The following is a 14,211-nucleotide window of genomic DNA, read 5'->3' on the forward strand; positions in this document are numbered from 1 at the left end:
GTGTATCTCACTGAATCAGCGCAAAATGATACTTCCGGTTTACATCTCCTAAATTCTAGGAATTGAAGTAGAAGTATTCTTGATTCCCTCTTAGGGGCGAAACAAAAACCCCTGTAATGGACTACATTATTAATTGATTCATTGAGAAAATAACTCACAGCAGGATAAATTCTTAGTTGCACCCTCAGATTTGGTTGAACTGAGCCCTTAAAGTGTAACTTCAACCCCCAGTATTTTGCTGACGTGCCCACTCAGGAGTAGTCGATGGTGGCAGGGGGCTGCCCACCTTTGGGTTTGAGTGTTTACCTTTTCAAATCTATAAAAACGATGTCATGACGTAGAGAGAGAGAAAAAGAAAGTTAGAAATTTTGTTTAGAGCCTAAGTGTGCAGCATCTCTTTTAAATACAGATACCAATGCATTAAGCACTTCTGAGAAAGTGACAAAGGGATAAGGGAGAGACAGGCAGAGTGTTTGTTTTCACACAAGTGAGTAAGTGTGGCTGTTTCCCAGGCTTCCTCTCTGCCTCCCTGCCCTTGTTAGTGGTGATCTGATTAAAGGTCGATTGCACCCCAGGTGAACGCTTCACTATATCAGGTCAGCCTGACTCGCTGGCGGGCTGTAATGGCAGCCATTTAAAACAATCACTCTCAGATCAGGAGCCAGCCAGAGTGATGTGTGTGCTGCCCGCTGTCTGCCTGCTGTGTGCGCTCGTAGATCAAGAGGTGTTTATATTTTTAGACCCGTCTCCAGATAGACGCTCGGGCCCGGACAGGTTGTGCTTTCCGCTGTTTGTGTTAGGTAATGTGTGAGGAGAGAACCTTTTAGATTTGGTGGAAGTGGGAGTTTTAGTGTTTTCCTCTTGTGTATCAGTGTGTGGGAACAGCATCTCTGTGGGTGATGGACTACGAGTATGTGCCTCAGTTCATATCAGCAATTGAAGCTGCAGCGTTCAAACAAGGCAGCCTACACATGCAGCTAACGGCTCTGCTGCCGGTCGTGACTGAGATCTGCTAACTTAAAAAACGGCCGCTGCCTCACTTGTGCTTGTTTTGGCTCATGAAGAGAGTCTCTCTGGGCCGCTCATAGCTGACGTGACACGTTCTCTTGTCTACCAGTCCCTCGCACCATCACATGTTATTTTTGTCAGGTGATGCAATGCAGGGCGAGCAGAGGTGGAGAGAATGTCTGGCAATGAGTGTGATTTCATTATGGGATCATCTGCGAAAGCCGCTGAGCCTGCGGATGTGAGCCCGAGCCAAGATGCACACGGAAGTATGCAAGGTGCCAGATAAGGTGTGTGTGTGTGTGTGTGTGTTTCCGTGTGTGTTTCCGTGTGTTTTCCCAGCCTCTCTCACATGGTAATGTCCAGTGAACTTATAAATAAACATTAAAGGCTTTTGGTGTAGTTTGACTAGATAGATAACTTTTTTTTAACTGTGTCCACGGTGTGAGTGGTTTGTCAGCATGTGCGTGTTCTCTGGTGGCACCTTGCCATCCAGCAGGTGGCCCGGCAGTTTTGCCCCAGCTCCCTCTAGAGACCCAGCGTTCCCCCGGAACCTCAATCCTGCAGAAAAGCTACATTATCTGTTCTTGGCTTTGGCCATCCTAGTAAATCTCGCGGTCAAACTCACAGTACTTGTAGCAAATGGAATTTGTTTACAGAGATAAAATGTTATACAATATTTATCCTTCAGGCAGCAGAGTCCGCCTGATTCGTCGTCCTCTGTATCTCTATTTTCCTGCCGCCTCACCCAGTTGACAGTTTTCTCAATGACGAACACAAATTAGTTCCAAGCAGGAAGATAAAAAAAAAGTTGAGGTTTCTTAACTGTTGAGTTTTTATGAAATATGGATCTGGCAAATGTGTTAGTAGCACATTTTTTAGCTTCTCTGGGGACGGACACATCTATGACTGCTCTGGATATTGAAGTGAATTCCAGACAGTTTGGCAGTGTCCGCAGACAGGAGGGAAGAAATGAGTCCAGTGATGCTTCTTTTAGCTGACCCAACTCCGAGTTTTGAATTGTAATGTAATTGTATCATTTATAACTGTGACCCAGCTATGTTTTGTCTCCATATTCTCATATTTGAGGTGGATGAAGATAAAGTGATACTCCTAGCATCATATTCACCACATAATAACCTTCTCTGGCCTCCTTGTGTATTTACCAGGAGCGTATTCACAACTGGTAAATACACAATGTATCTCTGTGCACGCTGCGCATTGTGTTAATTTGTCCAAAATTCAAGTCCAATCATGGGGGTGGCACGGTGGGGCAGCGGTTTGAACTCTCCTGGGTTTGAACTGTCAGCTGACCAGGGCTTCTCTGTGTTCTCCCAATTTCTTTCCTGGCTTTTCTCTGGGATTTTTGTTTTTCAGTTTGCAGCCATCCCAAAAACTTCTCTCACAACATAAGATATAAATATAATTATGAAGAAGATATAATGACCATACTGTTATGATATTAATTGAGAAAATATTAATAGGTGTAGAAAAATCCACAAGTCAATGGAATTTAGCTGTAAAAATCATTTGTATCCAGTATGAAATGGTGTGTCAGTAAACTGGTATATTAAAGTACAACAGCTTTTACATTATTGTGACTATGTATTCAAATGAATTTTTTTTATATATATATTTCCTCTATACTGTCATATTGCTCAACCCACCCCTCTTGGCTATCTACATTTTATTATATGTACCACATGTGTTCTCAGGTTATGTTTTTGTTGCTTATGTGTGAGAAGTATACCTCCTTGGTCTAAATCCTTATGTTCCTCTTCCTTTTCTCCGTGCCCTCAGTGTGTGCGTCTCGCTGCCAGAAGTTCCTGATCTCGCGGGTGGGGGAGGACTGGATCTTCCTCATTCTGCTGGGGCTTCTCATGGCTCTGGTCAGCTGGGTCATGGACTATGCCATCGCCTTCTGCCAAGAAGGTAAGAGAGAGACAGAGAGCCAGGATGAGGGAGAGATAGCGAGAGCGAGCGAAGGAGGCATTAGTGAGACAGATGGTCTGAGTTAAGGACTGTTCTCACACAGGCAATAGAGTTGTGAAAGAACCAAGTATTTATCCATAAGAGGCCATGTTTTAAACTTAACATCTAAGAGACACTGACATGCATCGTATGAATGGCATACTGCATCTGACTTATATAGATCTTGAACAATAATGCGATTTAATAAATTCAAAAACTAGATAGCACTGATAATCAATTATCTCTATGCTGAGAGTTTTGGTTTTAAAAGCTAATTTTACTTAAATTGTACATTTGTACAAATACAGACTCAGCTCAGCTTTCTTTCTGAAACAGTTACAGTGACCTGCAGCATCTGAGCAGCGAGTACGGACGTCACTTGCACTGATGAATCCTAACCACCAGTGCTACAGAGCGCTGGCCCCCTGTTTATTCAAATTTGTATTAATATTGAATGTTTCACGTGTCCAAATCTTAACTATACACATGCCAAGTGTGAAGCATAAAAAATGAACGGCACTCAAAGTATGTGAGTCACATACAGATAGGCAGAAATTGTGATGGGGAAAAAATATCACGTGAATCTGTTCACGACTTATAAATCCCAACAAACATGGGAATTAATCATTGAATTGTTCAGTTTTTCTGCTGCATTGTCCTGTGATGAAGTGACGTTTGTTTGTGTATGTGCAGCACAGAAGTGGATGTATGGGGGACTGGACAGTAACATGCTTCTGCAATACATCGCCTGGGTCAGCTACCCTGTAGTGCTCATCACTTTCTCAGCGGGGTTCACACAGATCCTGGCGCCTCAGGCTGTGGGTAAGACACACACAAACAGACACAACCTATATATGCGCAAACGTATGTATTCACATCTCTAATTCCTGGTCACATATCCATATTTGAATAATGTAATTGGTCCTACAATGCACCATAAGGCTTTCCAAGGACATTTGCTGTACATTTGTTCGGGGTCACGTATGCAGCAAATCCATAAAATATACATCTGATGAGATGTGCATACAGAAACCTGCATGAATATCAATCAGCTATTCCCCGCACCCCACCCCCCCTCCTGCTCTTTATTTATTCTACTCATCCCTCTCTCTCTGAAATTGCTCTCTTTCAACTCCTCTTTTCTCCCGACTCCATCATCGCGCCTGGCCTCTCCTTTGTTTCTTCCTCTCGCAGGTTCAGGCATTCCTGAGATGAAGACGATCCTGAGGGGGGTGGTCCTGAAGGAGTATCTGACCTTTAAGACGTTTGTGGCCAAAGTCATCGGCCTGACCTGCGCCCTGGGCAGCGGCATGCCACTGGGGAAGGAGGTAGACGGGTTTAGGTTTTGTCTTTAATCTCCTCCGATATCTCCACAGTCCTCTTGGCTGCACAAATTACACAAGACAGATAGCTTGACAGTTTGGGAAGTTTCCCATCAGGAGGTAATAAAAATCTTCTTGCATCGTTAAGGTCGCGGCGGCAAAAATAAAAAAGTGATTTACTGCTTGCATCTCCTATTTGGGAGCATAGTAAATTCGTTGGGACTGACTGAGCAGGGTTTAATCTTGCTTCGGTTTGGAATAACGCTGCTGAACTTGAGCTTCACTTAGCGCTCTAATGTGCCATGTGTCATATCCTGTCTGCTAACACTCCTATCTCTCTCCCGTCCTCCCTCTCAGGGACCCTTCGTTCATGTTGCCAGCCTGTGCGCAGCCCTCCTCAGCAAATTCATGGCCGCTCTTTTCGGAGGGATTTACATGTTTAAAATGGTAATCACCTTTAATGGACTTTCAGACACACATCCAACTTGTTTGAGTTAATGAGCTTCACTGATGCAACTTAGTGTTCTCTCTCAGATAAATGATGGAATCAATAATCATTTATTTTAATGAATATTATGGCTCATTTACTTGTGCATTACAACTAAAGTCAATGGTGATTAAGTCATAATTGTTAATGGCATTAATTATTTGAAGTTGTTTTTAAGTTTTGAATTTTATCGTACCTCACATCAATGTCCGAGGTTGTTTCTCGTTGTTTTCAGGACCAGTGCTCGCTTTTCACAAACAGCCTCAGTTCATCAGTGCAGCCGCAGTCTGATGTGTTGTTCACTGACCTGCTCCACTGGACCAGTTGATGGTTAAGGACCACTTCATTAGCCATCAACCTGGAGACCTTTCTATTGCTCTGCGCTTCTTTGATCATCGGGACAAATGATGGCTTCCAAAAACACAATTTGTTTTTATTAAGGAATGAGAGGAAATCTTAGTGTTGATTTATGTAGATGAGAATATTTCTAAGATCTATGTCAGGGCTGTTTTCTAGTTTTAACCCTAGAATGAAGGAGAGCACATACTGTACCTCCAGCAAGTAGGGCAAGGCCACGTTATGTTATCTCAGCATACGTTGCTAGTTACCTGTTTCTAGTCCTATTGATAACCATTTAATGATAAAAAAGGAAAAAGTCCTCCCCTCTATGAAAACACAACAATCTGCTAGATCTGGACTTTTATTTGGATCTGCACCAAATTACATAACACTCATAGATATCAGCTCCCTAAATATGATCATCAAGATTTCTTTCAAATTCAAGAAAGATTTTCTTCTATTTAAATCAGGATCAGAAAGGTCTTGATTATCATTCTACTCGGGTACCATGCAATTGTAAGATGCTTCTCTTTTCAGTCAAAGGTCGATATGTAAAATGAGGAAAATATAAGCACGTACATGAATACGGTAAAAGCAGCAGAAAAACAGTTGTATATTAGTCCTCACACGTATGCAAGGAAGACAACAAAAGAACATAGATGGACTATGAAATTCTCTGACGTTCCTTGGATTCTGCAGGATACACTCTCCTCCACTCATGTGAAACCTTCACCCCGGCCTCCTGTCTCTTCCTGCACTGGACTACGTGCTCTATGTCTGTCGGTTCTACTCTACGGCACCACCAGCTATAACGGAGGCAAACACACTTCAGAGACTTGGAGCAGGCAAAACAAACGTCAGCACAGATAGAAAGACTCTTAATCGTCCAGGGTTGACGACAGCCATTAAATATAATCAGTCTGGGACCATGTTCATTCTGTGCACTGTGGAATTAGGACTGTGTTTGCCGAAGCTCATTCGCTGCTTGTTTGATTTTGTGCAGTTTGAATAATGAGCTGGGTGGCTTCCAGGAGGAGGATGAATGAAAAAAAAAGCAAGGTAACCTCTCCACTCGCACAGATGGCACTCACACATATCTCTCTTTTTTTGTGTTTCAATTTGACTGCTAAAGGAAGAGCCCTTTGAGGGAAGCAAGGTACGACTGCATGAATCAGATAGTTTCTTTATTGCCAATTCCATCAGCATTAATAATCCACGCTGCCCATTTCAGATCAGCTGAGAGACACAGAGGCCTTTCCATTTGTCCGCGCTGTGTTTTGATTCTGTTCAGTGAAGCGTCGCAGCGAGGCATCGATCTGTGTTGCCTTCGCTTCAGTGCAAACATCTCATTCCATGATTTCAACACTCGATCTGTGTTTTCAATCACAGCCTCCCATATTACACTGTTCACCCGTTCACATGTGTGACCTCATCCAAGGTGAAAAGATCTGTGACTTTGACTGTTTGGCTGTGTGTCTGTGGCAATTGCACATGCTTCCTGTCGGAATACATTTGTGTGTGTGTGTGCACATTTTAAGCCTAGCCTTTACAGAATGAGGACATTAGCCTGACCTCGTGTTTTCAAAGTGGCTGCTGGTTGAGGGTTTGAATTAGGTTTAGATTAGTTTAAGGGTTAGAACGCAGCACCCTATCACAGAGCTGTGGGGGGCACAGGCACACAAGGACCGTAAGGGCTAAAAGACATTGAAAATGTCCCTCATTCAAACCAAAATTTATTATTTAAAATCCAACCGTTGGAAGAATAAATAAACAAGTTAATAATGTAATTAAATAAGGGAGACTTAAAAGACCACAGGCGGGGCGGCGGAGTTTGACTTCTCTCCCGACCCCCATGGCCTCTTCTCAGGCTGTTAAATTAAGCAAAATGTTGTATATTAACATGACGGTAAATAACAGCAAAAATAAGTGAAATTCAAAGAAGTATATTTAGTTTTATTTGAATCAAAGAAGAACATGTGACAAAACTGTGTGTGTCATATGAAAATAATTTCTATTGTGTAAAAACACATGAAGATTCAAACAAACACTCTGGTTATGCAATATCATAAAAGTGGTGTGTTTACATATAGGTTTTTGTGTATGCATTTGTGGGCTAATCAATTTGCAACATTGACAAATCATGTACAATTTATCACATTATGAGGACATGGTCTAGGTATAGACATTTCGTTATGATGGAGGAAGGGGCAGGGTGAGTGTCCTGACTTAAATAGAGAACAAGAGTGTGTTAGTGTGTGTGCGTTTGTTGTGCACCGCTCTATTCTCTCTGTATGTGTGTGTCTGTCTGTGTTTGGACAGAACGAGTTGAGGAACACAGAGATGCTCTCGGCCGCCTGTGCAGTGGGTGTGGGCTGCTGCTTCGCTGCCCCTATTGGAGGTAAGACGACATGGCCACTGCCACTGATTGAAAGGTATCTAATTATGGGAGCTAATTAGATGAGGAGAACATTTACCCTACCAGCACCAGGGGGAGCAAGTCTTCATCAGAGCCTCAGTCTATCTCTGATTCAGAGCAACATACTGTGTGTCAACAACCATTGGTCAGATTGACGTTTCATTGAACATGAATATTGAGGTCAATGGATGATTCCCATAGTTTTAGAGGATCAGAGATTTCAACTAAGTCCACATCAAGGTGTCTTGAATATAATCAATGTTTTTATAATGAGAATGAATTGAATGACCATGTGAAAATAATGGGACAATTTGAAACGGGTCAATCTGGTAGTGGTGTTCAGACGCTTTATATGTTTTTTAAACATTATGCTCTACTGTGATGTTTTTAAGGACATGTGATTAAATTGTTCTCTAAAAACATTTTTCCTGTGGGATTGAACTGTTGTGTTTCTGGGTTGCAGGGGTGCTGTTCAGTATTGAGGTAACATCAACGTTTTTCGCTGTGAGGAACTACTGGAGGGGCTTCTTCGCTGCCACCTTCAGTGCCTTCATATTCAGAGTGCTGGCCGTGTGGAACCAGGAGGAAGGTAAAACACGGGACAATATCAGCTGTGTTCATTCAACTTTATAATGACGTATTGTTGTGTTTGTGACTTTACCTGTGTCACCGTGTGTGTTTTCTGTTGACTGAAAGAACGATGGTAACGATCTCTGATTTAGGAAAATATTGCAAAAAGGAAAATCATATTTTATCACACTTTATATCATCAATTCCTTAAATGGGACAAGAGTCTATCTTTAATTCCCTTGACGTCACAGTATTCTATTCTATTATATGTAGCTTACATTTCATATTGCCACACAGTCTGAAGAATGGTACTCATTAACCAATCACTTTAGGTTCTGTCTTAAATTTCTCCTTAAGATAGACCTTAAGAAGTTGTATGTCAGACTCATAACAGAATTATCAATAGCACCTGGGTTCCTATATTGATAAATCCCATTGTCTTCGTAAATAGAAAGCACGTACAGTTATTCCTGATAAGCATTGGTAAAAAGGACATTTCTTTCTTGAGTTTAATTATAAGCTTTAAAGAACCACATACCAGAAAAATATGATAGAAATTGTTATCCTATTATACAACATTAAAATTCAAGAAAACTCAATAGGTGATTATTATGTCAGTTGTCAAATGTATGTCCCCCTGAGTGTGCCTAGATTCTGTTTTTACCTAATAACTTGTCCCAGATAAGAAAACATTGGTGAAGGCAAGAAACTTCATACAAACTTTGGGTGAAGTGGGTTTTTAAGAAAAAACATCCTGTTAAGAACAGTTGGTGAATGAGGCCCAATCTTTGTTTTCCCCAGAGACCATCACTGCTCTCTTTAAGACCCGCTTCCGTCTGGACTTCCCGTTCGACCTTCAGGAGCTGCCAGCGTTCGCCATCCTCGGGTGAGTGTGTTTTTCTTGTCTGACACAACGTTAAACTGATCCCAGAGCAGTTTGGCGCCTCGGTAAACGAGGGGATCTGATCTCTCGTTCAGCCTTACCCTCACCCGTTCCTATTGAGAGGCTGAAGGGGGAAGTTTATCCTATGATGTTTTTACCAAAATGCTTAAATAGATTAAACAAACAAGTAAACATTGGTTGGCGTCCTGTCTCAGATCAGTAAAAGCTGTATTTCAGCCCAGGATTCTCTGGGTCTGCTTCACGTTAAACTGACCCAAAAGGAGTGTCTCTGTCCGTTTGTAGGATTGCCTGTGGTTTTGGAGGTGCTCTGTTCGTCTACTTGAACCGGCTGATTGTAGAGTGCATGAGGAAACAGAAGACCATTAACAAGTTCTTGCTGAGGAAGTGAGTATCTGATCCCTCATGTTGTGATCCTTTACACATCCCTTCCACTTAGATGACGTTTGACCTCTGCACAGTAAAGTCTGGGCTCAAACTCATCCACATCACAGGGAGCTATGTATAGCCTCTTCCCCCTCACCAGCCAGAAATGAAGCACGCGCACACAGAGTGACGAGCACACCCATTAATGACCCGGCAGTCCCTCTTTTCCTGTCAGGCGTCTGGTGTATCCCGCACTCGTCACCCTGCTCATCTCCACGCTCACGTTCCCTCCAGGCTTCGGGCAGTTCATGGCTGGGCAGGTGCGAATATACTTTCACACTCCTGAGAGTATGTCTCTGTTGTTGCTAAATGATTGATGATAACTTTAAATGAAGGGTGTCAGTGTGAGGCTGTGGGGCAGTTTTTTGTTCCTGCTCCCAATCCTGTCATGGGTTATTATAATTAAGACGATGTGCTCTGCAGAGTGTGTGCGGATCCTTGACATTAACATGCGTTTAAAACAAGTTCAAATAAATATTTCATTTTTAATAGTTTTAACCATAGACTGTTTATGAACACATCTCGACTTTCTCCCACTATCCAGAAAATTAAGCAAAAATAACCCAGATTCTAACGTGTGACGATGTAATAAGCAAACATTCAGAATCGTTTATCCTCATGTTGACCTGTCAGCTGACGCAGCACGAGTCTCTGGTGGCGCTGTTCGACAACCGCACGTGGTGCCGTCAGGGTGTGGCCGAAGAGTTCGACTACATCAGCCACCACCACGCCTGGAAACACCCGCAGGTCAACGTCTTCGTCACACTCATCCTCTTCATCATCATGAAGGTAGGCCGTCTGGCACATATGCAGCTGTCGGATGATGACGATTTGAGGGTTTCTCAAACAGACTCTCTTCTCTGCCTGTCTCAGTTCTGGATGTCAGCTGTGGCCACCACCATGCCGGTTCCATGTGGGGCCTTCATGCCAGTTTTTCTTATTGGTGATTAAAATCTATGTTTCTATTGGTTTCTCTCGCGGCTGATAGAACCCCTTCAATCTCACTCATTATTTTTTTACTCTGCAATACACATCCCTATGGGTGAAATTCAATAGTAAATATTTTAGATCATTCTGCTCACACTGTATGTATTGTGGTTAAATTACTCCTATTCTATTTATTATGTTATTATTCCTTGTATTTATATTCTATGTTTACCTTTTATCACTTTTACTGGTGTCTAATTATTGGACTGTCCTGTTTGCTGCTGCAATACAGCAAATACCCCTGGAGTTATAAAAGATTGTATTATCTGAAATACTAATAAACCAAATTTGACTTAGCACATTTAAATTACCAAATAAAAATGAAGAATCAAAGGCAAACACAAAATTAGAGCAGAAATATAGCCGTGAAATTCTGACAGATGCGAAAATTGAATAAAATAAAACATTTTGAAATGATCAGAGCCCTGATAGAGATTTCTTGCCGTGTCGATGTGTGACGGACAGGGGCAGCGTTTGGCAGACTGGTTGGAGAGATCATGGCAACCATGTTTCCTGATGGCATTCATGCTGACGGCAGCGTGTATCCCATAGTTCCTGGCGGTTATGCTGTAGTTGGTGAGTTGCTCTGAATCAGTTTTCTTTGCACACTGATCTTGAATCCACCATTTCGTACCTAATTTACCTTCATAACCAATGTTCCCAGCACTTTTCACTCTTCCTATCTACTGTGTGATTGAACTCGCTGCGGACATTTTTATCACTTCATACCAGCTTATAGAATGTGACTGATGAAAATTGATTCCACTTTGATTGAACATAACATTTTTGACTGAAGTAAAACGGAAAATCGCTCAGAACAAAATTGCCGCGGTGGTGACTCACTGGCTAGTGTGAAAGGATGGAGTTATGTGTTGTGAATGAGAACGACATTCTGCAGAAGACAGAAAAAAATGATTTCTCTTCGATTCACCTCCCTCCTACACAGGTGCTGCAGCGCTGTCTGGAGCAGTCACCCACACTGTATCCACTGCGGTCATCGTGTTTGAGCTGACCGGTCAGATCTCCCACATCCTGCCTGTGATGATCGCCGTCATTCTGGCCAACGCCGTGGCCCAGTCGCTCCAACCTTCTCTGTACGACTCCATCATCCGCATCAAGAAACTTCCTTATCTGCCCGAGCTGGGCATGGGACATCACGAGTGAGTCAGCGTGTCCAGTGTGTGTCTTGCTTGAATGCTCAGGGCAGACTGTCCCTATTTCTACCTGTCTGGCCTTTCATTTTCTTCCCTCTCTTGTTTCCACTTGCTCCCCCTTCTCACAACTTGACCTCAATCTCCTTCCCCTGCAACTATGTCTCAGGAAATATAATATCCGTGTGGAGGACATCATGGTCAGGGACGTGCGCTTCATCACTCTGAACTCCTGCTATCGGGACCTGCAGGAGATGATGCTGACAGCTCAGCTCAAAACACTAGCCCTGGTTGAAAGCAGAGGTAAGTGCGTGTGCAATATTTCAACGATGCAAAAATAAAACCAGGTCAATGAAGAAATAGTTTTTCGGAGTTTGGTGTGGACGGATGTGACACTGCCCCACACAGAACCACGACCCATATGCATATAACTGCAGGGCGGAGATTTCAATTTAACTTAACATGATTTATATCACTCTCTCGCTTTCTTTCCTTCTCCTTCAGAATCCATGATCCTGCTGGGCTCAATAGAGCGACTGCAGCTCCAGTCTCTGCTCTCGCTTCAGCTGGGACGCCATCGGAGGCTGGAGTACCTCCACCAGCTGGCCCAGGACAACGGCACACACGATCACCTGCCCAGCCTGACCACTGACAGCACCCCCAGCTCACCCTGCACCCACACCCACGCCAACTCGTCAGACAGCACCCGCCAAGGGGTCCGCTTCCTGGTGAGCATCCAACAGGTGTGAGGCGTCCGGGGGCGCCAGGGCTGGGCTGTAGAGATAAGGTTGTAGCGATAGAGAAAAAGTGGATGATCAGACACAGCATGTGTGAAGCATGTAGTAGTAGGTAAGGGCACAGATGGAGTTTTTGGACAGCTTCTGTGGTAAGTGTTTATAAACTGAATAAATGTCCCTCATTTCTACTTTACATTAACACACGTCTCCTGTGTCTCTGTCGTCTGTGCCCTTACCTGTGGTGTCCTGTTTGTTTTCGTGCATGTGCTCGTATGTTTCTCTTCCGTGTTATCCCTATTCTTTCTGTGAATGTGTGTGTTTGTGTGTGTGTCTTCTTCTGTTAATATATTTTCCATGTAGATCTCCACAGAGGAGTCTGCCTCCTTCAGCCCAGTGGCTTCCAATATTCAGCTTCCTCTGAAATCTGCCTTGAAAACTGTGTCTGCCATCAGTGACACAGAGACGCCAAATAGTACGTACCTCACACACAGTAAGACACATAGAGGAACAAACTGAGTAAAGACTGATTGTTGTTTTCTCTCCGAGGTTCTCAGACGATCTCCTGTGCGGACCAAGACAAGGAGCTGCTGGAGGTGAGCACAACAGTGAGAGAAAACTTAACAGGATATAAAAGATGCATGTGGGCAAGTGTGTTATGTATTGTATTCAAAGGTAAGTGCTGCGGCAGGGTCCACCCACAGGCGGCTGGGTTTTCCATTCTGGGGTCTTAGCTTTTTCCTATAAACCTTATGTATGAGTCATTGCCCTCTCACTGCAAAACACAATCAGCTTATATTTTTGGTTATAACTGTTGCACTGGTGGGTCAGACAAATTAGTTTGTGTTTTGAGAGCAACGTAGTGATGTGGTGCTGATGAGCCAAAAGATGAAGTATTTTGTTATTTGTGACACCTGCACAAAAGAATAAAGATATTCCACATTCCTAATTTGAAGGCGACCCGATCTTCTGACATTCCCCCTCTCAAATTAGGCGGAACCCAAAGTTATGACTTTACTCTCAGAAGTGGCTGTAATACCTGTAGTGATCAGAGTTTACATATATATAAAATATGTCAGGCTGACTTCTTCGGGGAAATGTGGATAAGGTTATTTAAAATTCTATATATTAGGTCTTATTTGTTTTTTTCTTTTTTTTATAGTTATTGGCAATCAATTTAATGGTTAGACTCTAAAATGTCAAGCTGCTTTGTCATAAGGGTTGAAATTCACAGACTTTTGTCATAACAGGAAACGGAGAGTTGAAGCTAATAACAAGGGCTCCGTCCCAGCACTTGTTGTAATGCGATGGAGATGTTTGAGTTTCTGTTTCTGCAGTAGCAGCTGAATCAAGTGTGTCAGACACTGTTGAATAGAATGAGCCCATAGACAATACTTAAGGGAAAACACAGGGGTTAAAATAACTTCACAAGAATCCTTCAAAATTTGATCTGTCAGCCAATGTTGCGTTAGCGTTGGGCTTCTTGTGCAGATTTCCTTTCTCTTCATGTGTCGCTCTCGGCGACATTGTGCTCGAGTCCCAGAGTCTTCTCCCACTTGAAGTCAGACTGGGATCCAGGGTTGTGGTGGCACCAAGTTAAAGGTGTTAAACTGTCCGGTGTCACTGATGTTGTGTTAACGTGCTGTGTCGATGCCTTTTCTCCCTGACTGGAAGAGCCCGGTTGGGCCAGCTCCTCCTGAGAAGAGGAAACTCAAACGAGTGAGGATCTCCATGGGGGTAAGATTGTCTGCCGCCTGGAAACTGTTGCTTGTTTACCTTTTCCTTTGCGACCACACACACACGTAGTGAGTGCTGGACCTAAACGATTGTGGTGCACCAATCAAATATTGCTTTATTGCTTTATTTTAACATTCTGCACATACAAACTAACAGATCTTCCCT

The 14,211-nt window shown here is 43.0% G+C and overlaps 1 protein-coding gene across 1 annotated transcript in view; it reads left to right on the forward strand.

Moving 5' to 3' along the window:
- clcn2a (chloride channel, voltage-sensitive 2a) overlaps nucleotides 1-14,138 on the forward strand; it is a 47,585-nt gene extending 33,447 nt beyond the window's left edge. The window contains exons 4-20 of the mRNA XM_053438429.1: nucleotides 2,806-2,937; nucleotides 3,670-3,798; nucleotides 4,171-4,304; nucleotides 4,656-4,776; nucleotides 7,442-7,522; nucleotides 8,004-8,129; nucleotides 8,912-8,996; nucleotides 9,297-9,398; nucleotides 9,613-9,697; nucleotides 10,071-10,226; nucleotides 10,311-10,380; nucleotides 10,890-11,000; nucleotides 11,371-11,584; nucleotides 11,745-11,878; nucleotides 12,080-12,303; nucleotides 12,673-12,784; nucleotides 12,859-14,138. Of these exons, the coding sequence (XP_053294404.1) occupies nucleotides 2,806-2,937; nucleotides 3,670-3,798; nucleotides 4,171-4,304; nucleotides 4,656-4,776; nucleotides 7,442-7,522; nucleotides 8,004-8,129; nucleotides 8,912-8,996; nucleotides 9,297-9,398; nucleotides 9,613-9,697; nucleotides 10,071-10,226; nucleotides 10,311-10,380; nucleotides 10,890-11,000; nucleotides 11,371-11,584; nucleotides 11,745-11,878; nucleotides 12,080-12,303; nucleotides 12,673-12,784; nucleotides 12,859-13,043 (2,201 nt within the window). The 3' untranslated portion in view covers nucleotides 13,044-14,138. The remainder of the gene's footprint in view (nucleotides 1-2,805; nucleotides 2,938-3,669; nucleotides 3,799-4,170; nucleotides 4,305-4,655; nucleotides 4,777-7,441; nucleotides 7,523-8,003; nucleotides 8,130-8,911; nucleotides 8,997-9,296; nucleotides 9,399-9,612; nucleotides 9,698-10,070; nucleotides 10,227-10,310; nucleotides 10,381-10,889; nucleotides 11,001-11,370; nucleotides 11,585-11,744; nucleotides 11,879-12,079; nucleotides 12,304-12,672; nucleotides 12,785-12,858) is intronic.
- The last annotated feature ends 73 nt before the right edge of the window (nucleotides 14,139-14,211 follow it).

The sequence above is a fragment of the Pleuronectes platessa genome, chromosome 13 (assembly GCF_947347685.1).
Source record: "Pleuronectes platessa chromosome 13, fPlePla1.1, whole genome shotgun sequence".
In the NCBI taxonomy this organism is placed as follows: Eukaryota; Metazoa; Chordata; class Actinopteri; order Pleuronectiformes; family Pleuronectidae; genus Pleuronectes; species Pleuronectes platessa.